This window comes from Rana temporaria, chromosome 1 (assembly GCF_905171775.1).
Source record: "Rana temporaria chromosome 1, aRanTem1.1, whole genome shotgun sequence".
Lineage (NCBI taxonomy): Eukaryota > Metazoa > Chordata > Amphibia > Anura > Ranidae > Rana > Rana temporaria.
The window spans coordinates 178,259,293-178,274,597 of NC_053489.1; the positions used below are offsets into that span (position 1 = coordinate 178,259,293).

General features: G+C 43.7%; 1 protein-coding gene across 1 annotated transcript in view; it reads left to right on the top strand.

The window, feature by feature from the left end:
* The window catches only part of PPTC7 (protein phosphatase targeting COQ7), a 55,905-nt gene that overhangs the window by 28,337 nt on the left and 12,263 nt on the right, over window positions 1–15,305 (top strand). The window contains exons 3-5 of the mRNA XM_040346640.1: window positions 3,250–3,448; window positions 6,132–6,255; window positions 11,778–11,907. Of these exons, the coding sequence (XP_040202574.1) occupies window positions 3,250–3,448; window positions 6,132–6,255; window positions 11,778–11,907 (453 nt within the window). The remainder of the gene's footprint in view (window positions 1–3,249; window positions 3,449–6,131; window positions 6,256–11,777; window positions 11,908–15,305) is intronic.

The following is a 15,305-nucleotide window of genomic DNA, read 5'->3' on the forward strand; positions in this document are numbered from 1 at the left end:
TGAAATATTTAAATTGAAGTGGTCATGTGTCGGGTTATTTTGGTTATTCATTACATTGCAATACACAGTACAATAGACCTTTATTCTGAGTTTGTGTTCATGGTCTTGCAAGCTAATATGGTTAAAGGAGTTGTAAAGGAAAATATTTTTTTTGCTGAAGTGACTGTTTAAAGGGTATAGAGACATAATAGTTAACTGATTCCTTTTAAAAATGATAAAAATCAATCATATAACGTACCTACAGTTTCAGGTTCGTTTTTGCATGTTTCCTGCTTCTCTGCTGCACAGAGCCAATACAGGGCAGTGATGGTTTGGAAAACGAAACTGATTGGTGTTGAGGGGTATTAGACACACAGTAATCACACCTCCTTGATTAGTGACCACAGAGAGAAATCTCCCATGACTTTTTTCATCAGGAAACGGACAACCAGGAAGTGTTCAGATCAGAGAAGGATTAGAGCAAAAACTAACAATGAGGACATGAAACCAGGACTGCAGTAAGGTAAAGGAAGCTATTTAGCTAAAAAAAAAAAAAATCCCTTAGTGACCCTTTAAAGGGTCCTGATGTGAAATTTAAACCACATTTTTGACTGTCATGTATTAGATGTTTGAAAAGATATATTGTGTACTAGTGAGTGACGAAAAGGTTCAGGAATAATTTCAACAAAGTTCCCAGAAGCTCAACAGTAATTCCACAAACTGTCACCTGATTGTGGTTTTCTCAATCGCAGTGAAATCCCTTCTTTCTGGGATTGGTAGTGGCAACCAAGTGAGTCATCTTCCTCCAGGTGGTGGATGGGGCTAGCAGGATTGGCTTTAGCAGTGGCCAATTACAGTCCTCCTCCAGGAAACAGGGACTTGACCCTCCCTAGCAGAACTGCACCCAATCTCTTCCCCATCACAAAAGCTGACATTCACAGCTACAGCATAGTTGACGAGAATCAAACGATGTTTCCCATCTTTTACCATGTGTGGGGGCACAGTGCCCCCCCTTCAGTGCAGGTGCGGCTTGGGGAACTCTGAAATGGGAATGCGTTAGTGTCTCACTGACACTTCCCTGCTCTGCTGATGGGGAGGGAGCAGAGTGCCGCCAAGAGGCTTTGCGTGCCCGGGGTTACCTACCCCTGCTGTAATCCAAAGGAACTCCTGTATAAATTTGTATTTTTAGGTAAGTCACATACACCTTCCTGAGCCCGTCCCTCTTAACACATTTCACCCACAATAAGGATTAATGCTGTATTGAACCCAAAAGTAAGAACTTGTTATCTTGCAGCTTACCAGTTCTTAGATGTGCTGGCTGCTTTAGGTTTCTCTTATAGGCTTTCTTCTGCTTTGCTGTTACTGATTTATAAAGAACAGTTTTCTGTAACTGATTATAAAGTGTGCTCTGGAGTTTGGCTTCAGTTTACTAGTGCATGTAAATCTACATTCAACACCCCCTGTTCTCGTTTCTCCAGAGTTATGTCTCACTTGGGCTCTGTTCACACCTTGGTGTTCCGCATAGAATCGCTGCAAAAATGCAGGACGTACTTTCACTGGCACTCCAACCGATTGTCGCCTGACAAATCATGGCAAAATTGCAGGACACCTGGTCTCTGGCGTTTTGGCTTTAGTTTATTGGTGCCTGTAATGCCCCTGTTCTCATTTCCCCAGAGTTATGTCTCACTAAGGCTCCGTTCCGTTCACTCCTTGGTGTTCTGGATTGCGGGTGGCCACAGCTGCAGGCACCATTCAGATGTAACCATTTAAAGCCCACAACGTCATACCACGGTATATGTTGGGCAAGTGTCTTGATACTGCTTTTATGCCTTGAGTTTTTACTAGAGACCTGGAACTGAAGAAGAAAAATGCTAGCAACCCAAGCCCTAAAGCATATTGTGTTTTTAGAGAGCTGCTAACCATTATGAAGTATATGCTGACTTGTGTTTGTTTTGGACCAGAGAAGTGCTGCATAACCTGCTAGCTCTTTGCTGTTGTTTCTGTGATGATTTTCACAGCGTGATGCTAGCGGGCACAATTCGGCATGACCTTGTTCTTAGATCACACTTTGCATGTTTTTCTCTAGTTTGAACAGTCAAAATCTGTTGTAGTTTACTGCAGATGAGGACTTTACTCCCATAATATAATCGTATTGGCATGCAAAAGATTCTCTTTCAGCTATGGTCTAATATGTTGACTACAGTAAATGTGCAAGGGAAGGGTATGTGAACACATGGAGCAACACCCAATATGCACTGGTAAGTCCAATAAGCCTTAAGTTGACGACCCATGTCTTGCAAGGGCCTTGTACAGATTGATTTTCATAGCTTGATTAGGTCCCCATATTAAATTTTCAATACATTTTTAAAGTACGATTGTATAGTCAGATTGTAACATTTATGGTAAGCCTAAAAGCTGGTTTTGCTACAAAGAAAACCATGTATAGTGTAGAGACAAAAGCTGGTTGCGGAATTCAACAGATTCACATTCTTTTTGTAGATTTTTTAAATGGTGTAAAAATGCTGTGAGGGGAATAAAAATGCATTGCTTACACTTCAAACAATTTTAGCTGCCATTCACACTTTATAGCATGTCAGGTGTATGCACATTTTCATGCTTTGTACAACCCATTGATTTTAATGGGATGCCCCAAGTGCGAGAAGCACGGCAAATAAACACAAATGTATTTTTGTGCTTTTGGGCTCTGCATTTTTTAATCTTGCATTTTGAGCAAGAATACCCTTGGGGGAAATGTATGGTTGACCTATTTCAAGTCAGTATTTTCATGATTAATAGTTCATATTGGTCAGCATTTTGTTTGAGGTGATATTAAAGGCAATGTGTTTTTTTTTGTTTTTACAAAAAAAAAAAAAAAAGTCATACTCTGTGTAGTGGTTTTGTACAGTGCAACTGTGATCCTCCTCTTAGGTACCCCGCAAGCGCTCCTGCCCCTCCTACTGAGTGCCCCCAGAGCAAGCGGCTTATTCTGGGGGCACCCAAGCAGGTTTTTTCCTGAGCCACTGCTCTACATGTCCATTCAGACCGAACCGCTGCTTGGGCCCTGCCCACAAAATCTAGCATCTAGTATAGTTTTCTATATTTTTTTGCTGATGTTTGGCTATCCGATTTATTAAGAGTTGCTGCACTACATTTATTTTTCTTTGTACTGTATTGATCACAATGTTGCCAACGTGTACTGATTGTAGGCCTTGATCAGAAATACATGAGTAGAAGCCTAATATGATTGCCATTTCTGCCTCTTTATTTAAGGAAGCAGCACTGCTTGTCTAGTGATTCTCGATAGAACAAGTCATCGATTACACACAGCAAACTTGGGTGATTCTGGGTTTCTAGTGGTACGAGCAGGAGAAGTTGTACATCGGTCAGACGAACAGCAACATTACTTCAACACTCCATTCCAGTTGTCAATAGCACCGCCTGAAGCTGAGGGAGTTGTTCTTAGTGACAGGTATGTCTCCTGTATGTGCTATAGTTTGTTTTTTTTTTTTTTAACAGCACTTTAAAACATGCATCCAATTGTAATAACATATTTGAAGATAAGTAACAGACCATAGTTGCCAATTTCCTAAAAAAGAGTACAGCTTACCCCCAACCCCTCCTTAAGCGGCACTTTTTTCCTTCTTTTGTGTGTGTCTTGATATTGGCAGACTGCCTGAAGTTTACCAATTGTTGTTTTTATATCTATAAACCCTGAATACAGCCAGTGTGATCAGGGACTTGTAGCTTAATTTACAGGCTGCCCCATTTTTTGGGATAAAAATCAGTGTAAATTATGTATTTTATTCCGACACATGAGCAAGGCTTCTATCTGACCTCTCGTTTCCTTAGCACAGAACACTGGGCATGTGATCAAAGTGGTCTCATGTTGCTTTCACATCAGTGTAAAAAGAAATTCCAGCAGCACATAGTGTCCTTGCAAAAGGAAAGCAGCTCCACACTTGGCCGCAAGCTCTCTTTTTAATGGGAGTGTACAGAAACCAGGCTGCTCATAGGGTGTGTGGGAGAGCTCAATCACATGAGCAGACAGCATTGGCACACAGTGCACATTCAGCAGGAGCTTGACCATTGAACTGAACCTTGATTTGTAATTGACAATGTTTTAATAAACAAAAATGTGAATTCTAGCAAATCCCCAGTTTTTATTTTTTTATTATTTTTATGCAGTGCATCTGGAAAGTATTCACAGAGCTTCACTTTTTCCACATTTTGTTATGTTGCAGCATTATTCCAAAATTTATTTCATTCTTTATTTTCCTCAAATTCTACAAACCATACCACATAATGACAACGTGAAAGAAGTTTGTTTAAAATCTTTGCAAATTTCTTAAAAATTTAAAAAATCATGTACATGTACATAAGTATTCACAGCCTTTGCCATGACACTCAAAATGGAGCTCAGGAGCATCCTGTTTTTCATTGATCATTCTTGATGTTTCTACAACTTGATTGGAGTACACCTGTGGTGAATTCAGTTGATTGGATGTGATTTGGAAAAGGCACGCACCTATCTATATAAGGTCCCACCATTAACAGTGCATGTCAGAGCACAAACAAGCATTGAAGTCTAAGGAATTGTCTGTAGACCTTCCGAGACAGGATTTTATGGAGGCACAGATCTGGGAAAAGGTACAGAAAAAAATCTGCAGTATTGAAGGCCCCAATGAGCACAGTGGCCTCCATTATGCGCAAACAGAAGTTTAGAACCACCAGGAGGTTCCACACTTTCTAGAGTTGTCCGCTCTGCCAAACTGAGCTTTCGGGGGAGATGGGCCTTGGTCATGGAGGTGACCAAGAATCCAGTGGTCACTGTGACCGAGCTCCAGCGTTTCTCTGTGGAGAGAGGAGAACCTTCCAGAAGAATAATCATCTCTGCAGCAATCAGGCCTGTGTGGTAGAGTGGCCAGATTGAAACCGCCACTCAGTAAAAGGCACATGACGGCCCACCTGGAATTTGCCAAAAGGCACCTGAAGGACTCTCGGACCATGAGGAACAAAATGGTCTGGTGAAACAAAGATTAATTGTTTATATTTTTATATATATATATATATATATATATATATATATATATATATATATATATATATATATATATATATATATACAAAGATTTCAAACAAACTCCTTTCATGTTGTGATTATGAGGTATTGCTTGTAGAATTTTGTGGAAAATAATACATTTTAATCCATTTTGGAATAAAGCTGTAACTAGGGATGCACCGATGCCACTTTTTTGACACCGAGTAAGAGTACTGATACTTGACATGTACTCGCCGATGCCTATCGCCTAGGAAAAGGGGTGGTTTGGGAGGTCGCGGTAGTTGAGGGTAGGGTGGGAGAGTTGGGATGGAAAGGGATGTAATCGCTGGGGGGGTGGGGGAAGGATGGGGATAGGAGGGTTATTGGGGAACATGGGGGCAGGGGTGACAGCTGGTAGACGGAAGGAGGAGGCAACAGACAGTCGGGGGCTGCAGGCATGGTACAGGAGACAGTCGGAGGCTGCAGGCATTGGCATGGTACAGGAGACAGTCGGAGGCTGCAGGCATTGGCATGGTACAGGAGACAGTTGGGGGCTGCAAGGAGGAGGGAGAGAGCCCTGCTGCTCAGTACAACAGGATAGGATGTACAGTGTCTTCACATACCTGTTCTCTGCCTCAGCTTCGGGGAGAGCCCGGATCCAGTGCTCTATGTGGCCGGGAGCTGGAGGAGGGAGGTGTGCGGAGACAGGCTGATGGGCTGTTAAAACAGGAAGCCAGACAGGCCTGCACCACGTGATGACGGGAAGAATGAGCGGGGGATGGCATGGCATTGTCCGGAGGGGAGGTGGTCCGCTCCCACGCAACGTCACTTCCGGTATCGAGCATTTTTGTGAGTACCGATGCTCACGAAAATGCCTAGTATTGGCACAGATACCAGTATCGGTGCATTCCTAGCTGTAACATAACAATGTGAAAAAAAGTGAAGCGCTGTGAATTCTTTCCAGATGCACTGTATATGAAACTCTATACTTGCAAAACTAAAAGTAATGGGAATTAAACACCACTTTCTTTGTATATAATTGGATGAGCTATAGAGGTACTAATACAAACTATGATTTACTAAAGGGTTTTTTTTTTTTTTATTCTCTTAACAGCCCTGATGCTGCAGACAGTAGTTCATTTGATGTCCAGCTCGGTGACATCATTCTTACAGCCACTGATGGACTTTTTGATAACATGCCTGACTACATGATTCTTCAGGAGTTAAAAAAGTTAAAGGTATGCCCAACCAATCAAATGTAATCCTTTATACTTCTTCCCTTTGTGTGTGTGTGTGTGTTCCATAAGGATGCTTTAGGTTTGATCAGAGAGAGAGATCAAATTGTCTTTGCATTCATTGTTGTGTTTGAGTGTTGGAACCAATCTACTGAGATAGTGGCCTCAAAGTTCAGTAAACCCACTCTATTTTCTTTTAAGCAAAGTCTTCTAATTCATTCTGGGTCTGGTGGAGAAAACTAGATATGATTATAAGTCGATGGAAAAAGGAGCATGAAAGTGTAATGGGGACTATCTGGAACAAATATAGAAACTTTTTGGTAGGATATCCATTTTAATTATAATTCTTGACCAAGACCGTGGAAGGAATGCTCAGTTGACATCTGCTTTGATCATATGTGAGGTGGTGTTAAGTCCGTTTGGAACCTAGAGACTTTGTCTGGCAAGGTTGAGATTTGAATGGATAGGAGTAAGCTTATTGTGAATTTTCTGCATAGGCGAGGGAGATGTTCAACATGTGAAATTTAGCTTGGGGGATGCTTTTAATATATGGGTTATTTGCAGGGCCACTGATAGATGCTTCATTGTGCAACCTGGCAGGAGTCTTTGAAAATGTAGAAGGGATTCGTGAAGCTGACGTCGGTCCTAATCCTAGCCGATAGTGTGAAGTATTGGGTTATTATTTTGGCAATATTATCTCCGAAGTTCAGTTGAGTGAAAGTATTTAAGGAGTTGGCTGCTAACTCTGTCAAATGCCTTTAGGACATGGTCAGATTGCAGTTTTGTGTTCAAATTTTGTTTTTATATGTTCTTCGGCTTATCTGACAAACCCTACCTGTTCTGTGTGGATGACAGAAGGCATAACAGACTAGTCATATTGAGGCTCCATGCACACTTGGGTTAAAGAAGAAAAAAAGCCAGTTCCCTTGGCAGAAAAAACGCTCATATAGAGCATTTTTTTTTTTTTTTTTTTTTTTTTTGTACAAGGTTTAAATTTTTGCTTTTTGCTTTTTTTTTTTTCTTGCCAGAAAGCTCCAATCCAGAATTGCAAACCAGTCATTCATGGATGCAGGTCTCCTCAAATGTATTAATCTAGTTAGTGGCACCCGCACCCAGAAAAAAAAGTCCGGCTGGTTCAACAACCAGCTGTCACTACTGAGGCAAGAGCGCAGAAGGGCGGAAGCCGCCTGGAAAAGAAGCGCTTCAGAGGAAAACCCTCATCACCTACAAGACAATAACAAGAAAATATCATAAAGAAATCTTCAAAGCCAAGAAACAACATTTTTCTATGGCGATCAACAATGCCCTAAACCGCCCCCAGTGAACTTTTCAAGATGGTCACCCAGACCATGAATCCAGGATGCCTTGAAGCCCCCAATTCAGACACCCAAGAGTTTTGTGATGAATTATCGGATTTCTTCATCAATAAAATTGAGGGAATCCGGGAAAGCATTCTGCAAAACAATACCCCCCTCAGCCCACCACACAACACCCAGAGAAAATTTCTACAGGCAACAAAGTTCACTCTGAAACCCATCTCCATCGATGCTACAAAAAATCTCATCGGTACTCTGCGAAACAGCACAGCGCCCAATGATATTATCCCCACTAAACTGCTGAAGGAATGTGCTGACATCCTGGCACCACCTATCACGCAGCTTATAAACCACTCATTTAAGGAAGGCATAGTGCCCTCCCTGCTGAAAGAGGGCACAATCCAGCCCATCTTGAAAAAACCGACCCTCGACCCCAAGGACCCAACTCACCGTCGCCCCATAACAGGCCTAAATGTCTTCTCCAAGGTACTGGAAAAAACAGTGGTATAACAGCTGCAACAGCATCTAGATACCCATAATCTACTGGATCCATTACAATCAGGCTTCCGTCCCGGACACGGGACAGAAACAGCTTTACTCAAAATATGGGACGACGCCCTTGAGGCCGCAGACTAAGGAGAATCTTGTCTCCTGGTTCTGCTGGACCTAAGCGCAGCCTTTGACACGGTAGACCAAAAACTGTTACTGAGGCGTCTGGCTGAGGTAGCCAGAGTCGCAGAAGGTGACATACCATGGTTTTCCTCCTTCTTGGAAAACCGTTCACAAACAGTTAAACTGGGATCTTTCGTATCTGAGAGGCGCACGGTGTCCTGCGGAGTCCCCCAAGGATCCCCCCTGTCACCGGTGCTTTTCAATATCTATCTCCGCCCTCTCTTTGATATTATCAGTAGCCAAAAACTACTCTATCACTCATATGCAGACGATACGCAACTGTATTTTCGCATCTGCAACAAAAAGGATCATCATTCCAGTTTAGAGAAATGTCTCTCTTTGATAGAAAACTGGATGTCTAAGAGTTATCTTAAACTCAACAATTCCAAAACAGAACTTCTCCTGTTTCAGGCCAGTCGCAAGAGTCAACTGGCAACAACCTGGACACCCCCGCCCATTCTGGGCCAAACCATCACCCCTAGCTCCAAAGTCAAAAGTCTTGGGGTCATTTTTGACACCTACATGACAATGGATGCACAAATAGGCTCAGTAGTCAGCAGTTCTCACCATCTGCTGCGCCTACTACGCAGACTTATCCCATTTATCCCTAAGGAAGACGTAGCAGTCGTGGTGGGAACAATTGTGAACTCCAGATTGGATTACGCAAATGCTCTTTACCTCGGACTCCCAAAGTACCAAATCTCTCGTCTGCAAGTCGTTCAGAATACGGCCGCCAGACTTGTGACTGGGAAAAAAACATGGGAATCAATCTCACCTTCACTGAGAACCCTTCACTGGCTGCCAGTAAAGGACAGAATTGCTTTTAAAGCACTCTGTCTGACACATAAGTGCATCCATGGGAAGGCTCCGCAATATCTTTGCGACAAGATAGAACCCCACAATTCCAATCGCCTTCTGCGATCTACGGGCCAAAACCTGGTCAAGGTACCCAAAGCCAGATACAAATCCAAAGGAGAAAGAAGGTTTGCATTCCAGGGTCCAAGACTATGGAACGCTTTACCAACCAGCATTCGGTTGGAGGAAAACCACCTGGCCTTCAGAAGACAGATTAAAACTCTGCTCTTTTGATGTCAAGAGACAGGAACCATCAAGCGCCCAGAAGCGATTCAGTTCGCATGTGCCGCGCTATATAAGTTTTTCATTCATTCATTCATGATGCAGTCATTGAGAGCATTCATATGGACTGAGGTAATAGGGGGTCAGTTGCTTCTTTCTATACAGTGGCCACAAAACTATGCGAACCAGTAAGAATTCACTTCTTTCTGCAGCAATCTTGCCATACAATGTGATCTAAAAAGGGTGTAGAAAAACTGCGCTAAAATGCAACACAAAAATTATGAATATAAGCAGCGATTCCCCTCTGATATAGAACACAGTATAGTGTAGATTTAGATAATTAGAATCACGCTAAATCTAGAGTTCGTATATAGAAAGTCCACCAGTGCTTGAAAGCTCATCCACCATCTGCAACGTGCAAACTCCACCACCAGATGATATGCCTTTCTCCTTACCAGATCCACGTGATCCCCCGTTTTTACTGAAGCCAGTCAGACAACGGTACATGTAAAGTTGGCCAGTTCATCAGCCAGTGTGTACCGGGCTTTAGCATGGTTTTTGTTATCCGCTTAAAGCAGAGGTCTGCCCAAAAAAAGAAAAACCATCAGCTTCACATACTGCAGCTGCTGGCTTTTAATGCGACACTTGGCTGTCCTGGAGTCCAGCATTGTTGGCACCGCAGCTGATGTTTTTAATCAGCTGCCGCCGCCATTTCGGCTAGGGGTACCCGCATGCCTGAGGCCCGCTCCTTTCTCCTACTGGCCAGATGACAGGGGGGAGGAGGGAGTCCCAGCCGTGACCTCAATATCCACAGCTGAGGCTCCGGAAAGTGGGAAACGATACTTGTCAAGATCTTGGTTTGCCAATCTAGCCACTGGTTTCCGAATCCCCAAAAGAGGTGTCAGAATGGAGTTTTTTGAGGAGATGGCTGTGTCAAATGCAGCAGAAAGGTCTATTGGCAGTACTGAGCAGTGGCCATTGGTTTTTGTGGCATGATGTAGGCAAATGCCAGACTGTAAAGGGCCAAGGAGGTTATCGGTGAGGTACCAGCTCAGTTAGTTGTAGACTAGGTTTTCTAATAGTTTGGATGTGTATGGGATCAAGGACATGGTTCTTGGGTTGTTTAGACTGGTGGGGTCCATGTGGGGCTTTTTAAGTGTAGAAGTGACCAGTGTAGGTTTTGCGGTGATGCCAGTAGAAAGAGATTAAAGAAGTAACAGGAAGATCTGAGTACTTGTGAGGGAACTGGGTTCAGAGGGGCGGGTGTTGAGGTGGGCGTCAAAGAAAAGCTTGGCAACCTTCTCTATAGTGATGGGGGCAGATCTGCTTTATGGCCCTCTGTTGTGCTTGATCTATTTTTCTCTGGGTCCAATTGTGCGGGTAGTGTGTGGATGTATGCATGGAGATGTGCATCCATCTCATCCACATCCAGCTCAGGTGCTGGCCCAAATTGGGAAATTCCTTGCAGAAAGATCTCTGGGAAGGAAAGGAGTCTAGGTTGTGTGGGGGTCAGTCTTATCAGAGTGGCTCTTCAACAGCAGCCTGCACCACATTGGTAGTGCTGGCAGGAAGGGGAGGTCCTCAAAGCTTGGACAAATAATGCACTTGACAAGATCTGTTACTGCCCGCCTTAGCAGTGAATTTGGGGTGGTTCCTTTTTTCCATGGCAAGTGTGAAGAGCCAATTTTGAGTTATGGTGCCAAAGCAGACTAGAGGACTGGGAGCTGTTGCTGGTCTAACATCTTCTGCATATCGGCTAGCCCCCTTGCCCCTCATTCCAGAAGTAGAGGTCTATTTCTACATTAATGACCACCCTATTGCACACGGCCATGCAACAAATAAGACCTATACATTTTAGTAACGGCTTTATAATACAATACCAGTGTTTACATGTGTTGGTTTGTTGGTTGGTTTTGTTTGTTTTTTTGTTTATGAAATTTCATTTTCATGCTATAGATAACATCTTAAGGCCCGTACACACGGTCGGACTTTTTACCAACAAACTTCAAAATCTGCAAGTTTTCAAATTTGTCCGATCGTGTGTACGCTCCATCGTACCAACTTTTTCGGGTTTCACCGGACAAAAAGTTCGGTCTGCAAACGGACAAACTTTTCGGCAACAAAAGTCTGATGGTGCCTAGTCCGACCGTGTGTACCGCAAGCCATCGGACTTTTGTACAAAGTGCAAATACGCATGCTCAGAACGAATGTTCAAAATCAACCAACAATAGCAGAAGTTAAAACAAAGGGTGGCGGTAAAGAGCAGAAAAACCATGTGATGTTGGGAAAGTTTTAGGAAAGTTTGCAGACAACTCCCTTCGGACAAAAATCCAAGGGAAAGTTTGTTTGATGTCCGGCCGTGTGTACGAGGCTTTAGAATTATTTTCCTCTTTTATCTGCACAACATGCTTTGAAAGAACATGCTTATATTGGTATTCCTTTTTTTCTGCTTTCCTCCAGAATGCAAACTATGAAAGTATACAGCAGACAGCCCGCAGCATTGCAGAGCAAGCTCATGATCTAGCCTATGATCCCAATTACATGTCGCCATTTGCACAATTTGCATGCGATTATGGACTGAATGTCAGAGGTAAGCCTGGGATTTGATGTTCAAGAAGCTTTACTCATTCCAAATATACAAGTGGCTGTTTCATGATTTTACCACCGAACCTGAATATTTTACAGTGTTGCAAAACAAGCAATGTATAAAATCAAATGTTTTCATTAAGACAAGTTTTACTGTCCGAGCCATCTTTATTTTTTCGAAGTCAAGGCTCCTATAGCCAGCACTTGAGGCTTAAAAATTCCCGGATTGGCTCTCCACACACAGTGCCTTGAAGTATTTATACCCCTTGAAATTTTCCACATTTTGTCATGTTAAAACCAAAAACGTAAATGTATTTTATTCAAATTTAATGTAATAGACCAACACAAAGTGGCACATAATTGTGAAGTGGATGGGAAAAAAACCTGAAAAGTGTGGCGTGCATTTGTATTCTGCTCCTTTGCTCTGATACCCCTAACTAAAATCTAGTGGAACAAATTGCCTTCATAAGTCACCTAATTAATAAATGGAGTCTACCTGTGTGTAATTTAACCTTTGTATAAATACAGCTGTTCTGTGAAGCCCTCGGAGGTTTGTTAGAGAACCGTAGTGAACAAACGTCATCACAGGTCAGGGATAAAGTTATTATGGAGAAGTTTAACCACTTAAGACCCGGACCAAAATGCAAGTCAAGGACCCGGGCAGTTTTTGCAATTCCGGCACTGCATCGCTTAAACTGGCAATTGCGCGGTCGTGTGACGTGGCTCCCAAACAAAATTGGTGTCTTTTTTTGTCCCCCCCCCCCCACAAAAAGAGCTTTCTTTTGGTGGTATTTGATCACCTCTGCAGTTTTATTTTTTGCGCTATGAACAAAAATAGAGCAATAATTTTGAGAAAAATTCAATATTTTTTACTTTTTGCTATAATAAATATCCCCCCCCCCCCCAAAAAAAATTCCTCAGTTTTTAGCATTTACAAAATAGGGGATAGTTTTATTGCATTTTTATTAATTTTTTTTAATTTTTTTTTTACTACTAATGGCGGCGATCAGCGTTTTTTTTTCCCCCCCCATGACTGCGACATTATGGCGGACACGTCGGACAATTTTGACACATTTTTGGGACCATTGTCATTTTCACAGCAAAAAAAATGCATTAAAAATGCATTGTTTACTGTGAAAATGACAATTACAGTTTGGGAGTTAACCCCTTCAGCGCCCCCTTGTGGTTATGTGTGACCTCATTAGTGTTTCTAACTGTAGGGGGGTGTGGCTGTAGATGCGACGTCATCGATTGTGTTTCCCTATAAAAGGGAACACACGATCGTTTACGGCGCCACAGTGAAGAACGGGGAAGCTGTGTTTACACACAGCTCTCCCCGTTCTTCAGCTCCGGGGACCGATCGCGGGACTCCAGCGGTGATCGGGTCCGTTGGCCCCGCGGTCACGGAGCTTCAGACCGGGTCGCGGGCGCGCGCCCGTGACCCACGGCTGGGCACTTAAAGAGGACGTACGTGCTTGTGCCATTCTGCCAACGTAAATGTGCAGGAGGCGGTCCTTAAGTGGTTAAAGCAGGGTTAGGTTATTAAAAAAATATCCCAAGCTTTAAACATCCCACTGGGAACTGTTTTAATATCATCCGAAAATGGAAAGTGTGGCACAACTTTAAACCTACCAAGACATGGTCACCTAAACTGACAGGCCAGGCAAGGAGAACCTTAATCAGAGAACAGCCAAAGAGGCCCATGGTAACTCTGGAGGAGCTGCAGAGATCCACAGCTCAGGTGGGAGAATCTGTTCACGGACAACCATCAATCGTGCACTCTACAAATCTGGGCCCAGATTCACGTAGGGCGGCGTAACTTTTTGTGGGCGTAGCGTATCTTATTTAGGCTACGCCGCCGCAACTTAGAGAGGCAAGTGCAGTATTCACAAAGCACTTTCGTCCTAAGTTACAGCGGCGTAGCGTAAATGAGCCAGCGTAAGCGCGCGTATTTCAAAGTAGGCAGGTCGTGGGCGTGTTGTATTTAAATTAAGCGTGATCCCATGTAGATGCATGGCCGAACGAACGGCGCATGCGCGCATGCTCAGTATCGCGTCGAATTTACGCTCTAAGATACGCCGGCTCAATGCCTGTGACATGAATGTAACCTACGCACAGTCCCATTCACGTAAGACTTGCGTAAACGACGTAAAAAGATACGCTTGTTCCGGCGTCCATACCTTGCATGGGCTGCACCACCTAGAGAGCAGCTTTATCTTTACACTGGCGTATGTCTTGCGTAACTAATTGCGAAGGGCGTACTTACATTCGTGACTAGGCGTATCTACGGCATTTTCATATTCTAGGCGTAAATCGGCGTACACGCCCCTAGCGGCCAGCGTAAATATGCAGCTAAGATACGACGGTGTAGGAGACTTGCGCCGGTTGTATCTTAGCAACAGATAAGCGTATCTCAGATTGAGAATACGCTTATAGATACGACAGCGCCGCATTCGGACTTACAACGGCGTAAGTCTTTGTGAATCCGGGCCCAGGTCTTTATGGAAGAGTGGCAAGAAGAAAGCCATTGCTGAAAAAAGCGATAAGTACCGTTTGCAGTATGCGAGAAGCCATGTGGGGGACACGGCAAACGTGGAAGAAGGTACTCTGGTCAGACGAGACCAAAATTTTAGTGTTTGGCCTAAAGTCAAAAAGCTATGTGTGGCGGAAAATAAACACACGTGGTGGCAGCATTATGTTGTGGGGATGTTTTTGTTCACCAGGGACAGGGAGCTGGTCAGAGTTGATGGGAAGATGGATGGAGCCAAATACAGGGCAATCTTAGAAGTAAACCTGTTAGTCTGTAAAAGACTTGAGACTGGGGTGGAAGTTCACCTTCCAGCAGGACAGCGACCCTAAACATACAGCCAGAGCTACAATGGAATGCTTTAGATCAGGGGTGTCCAACTCAATTTAGTTGAGGGCCGCATCAGCAGTGTGGTTGCCTTCAAAGGTCCGGTTGTATCTGGTTCGCACTACGTACAGAGTGCAGGGTTCAGGACTACGTCAGGATTATGTATCCCTACAGAGTGCGCTATGTACAGAGTGCAGGGTTCAGGAGTGCGCTGTGCCCAATGTGCAACATCTCGCTTCCACCCCTCCTCTTGGCTTCTGACCCCTGCACCCAGCACTCTGCTTCTATCCCCCACCTCTAAACACATCTTGCTACACACCTCCACAGTCCTCCTCGTCCCCACCTTCCAAAGCAAACCTCACATCTGTACACTCTCCTACCTGGTGTAAGATGCCATTTACAAGAATGCTTTCTCAAATCGCCTTTCAGGACAACCTTGGAGAGCGCAGCTCCGCCTCTTCTGTAGGAAACACCCACAGGCTTTAAATCCCTCCTCTTCCACCATGGCTTCAGTTATTGTGTTTCCTCCGCCATGGTGGAAGCATCAG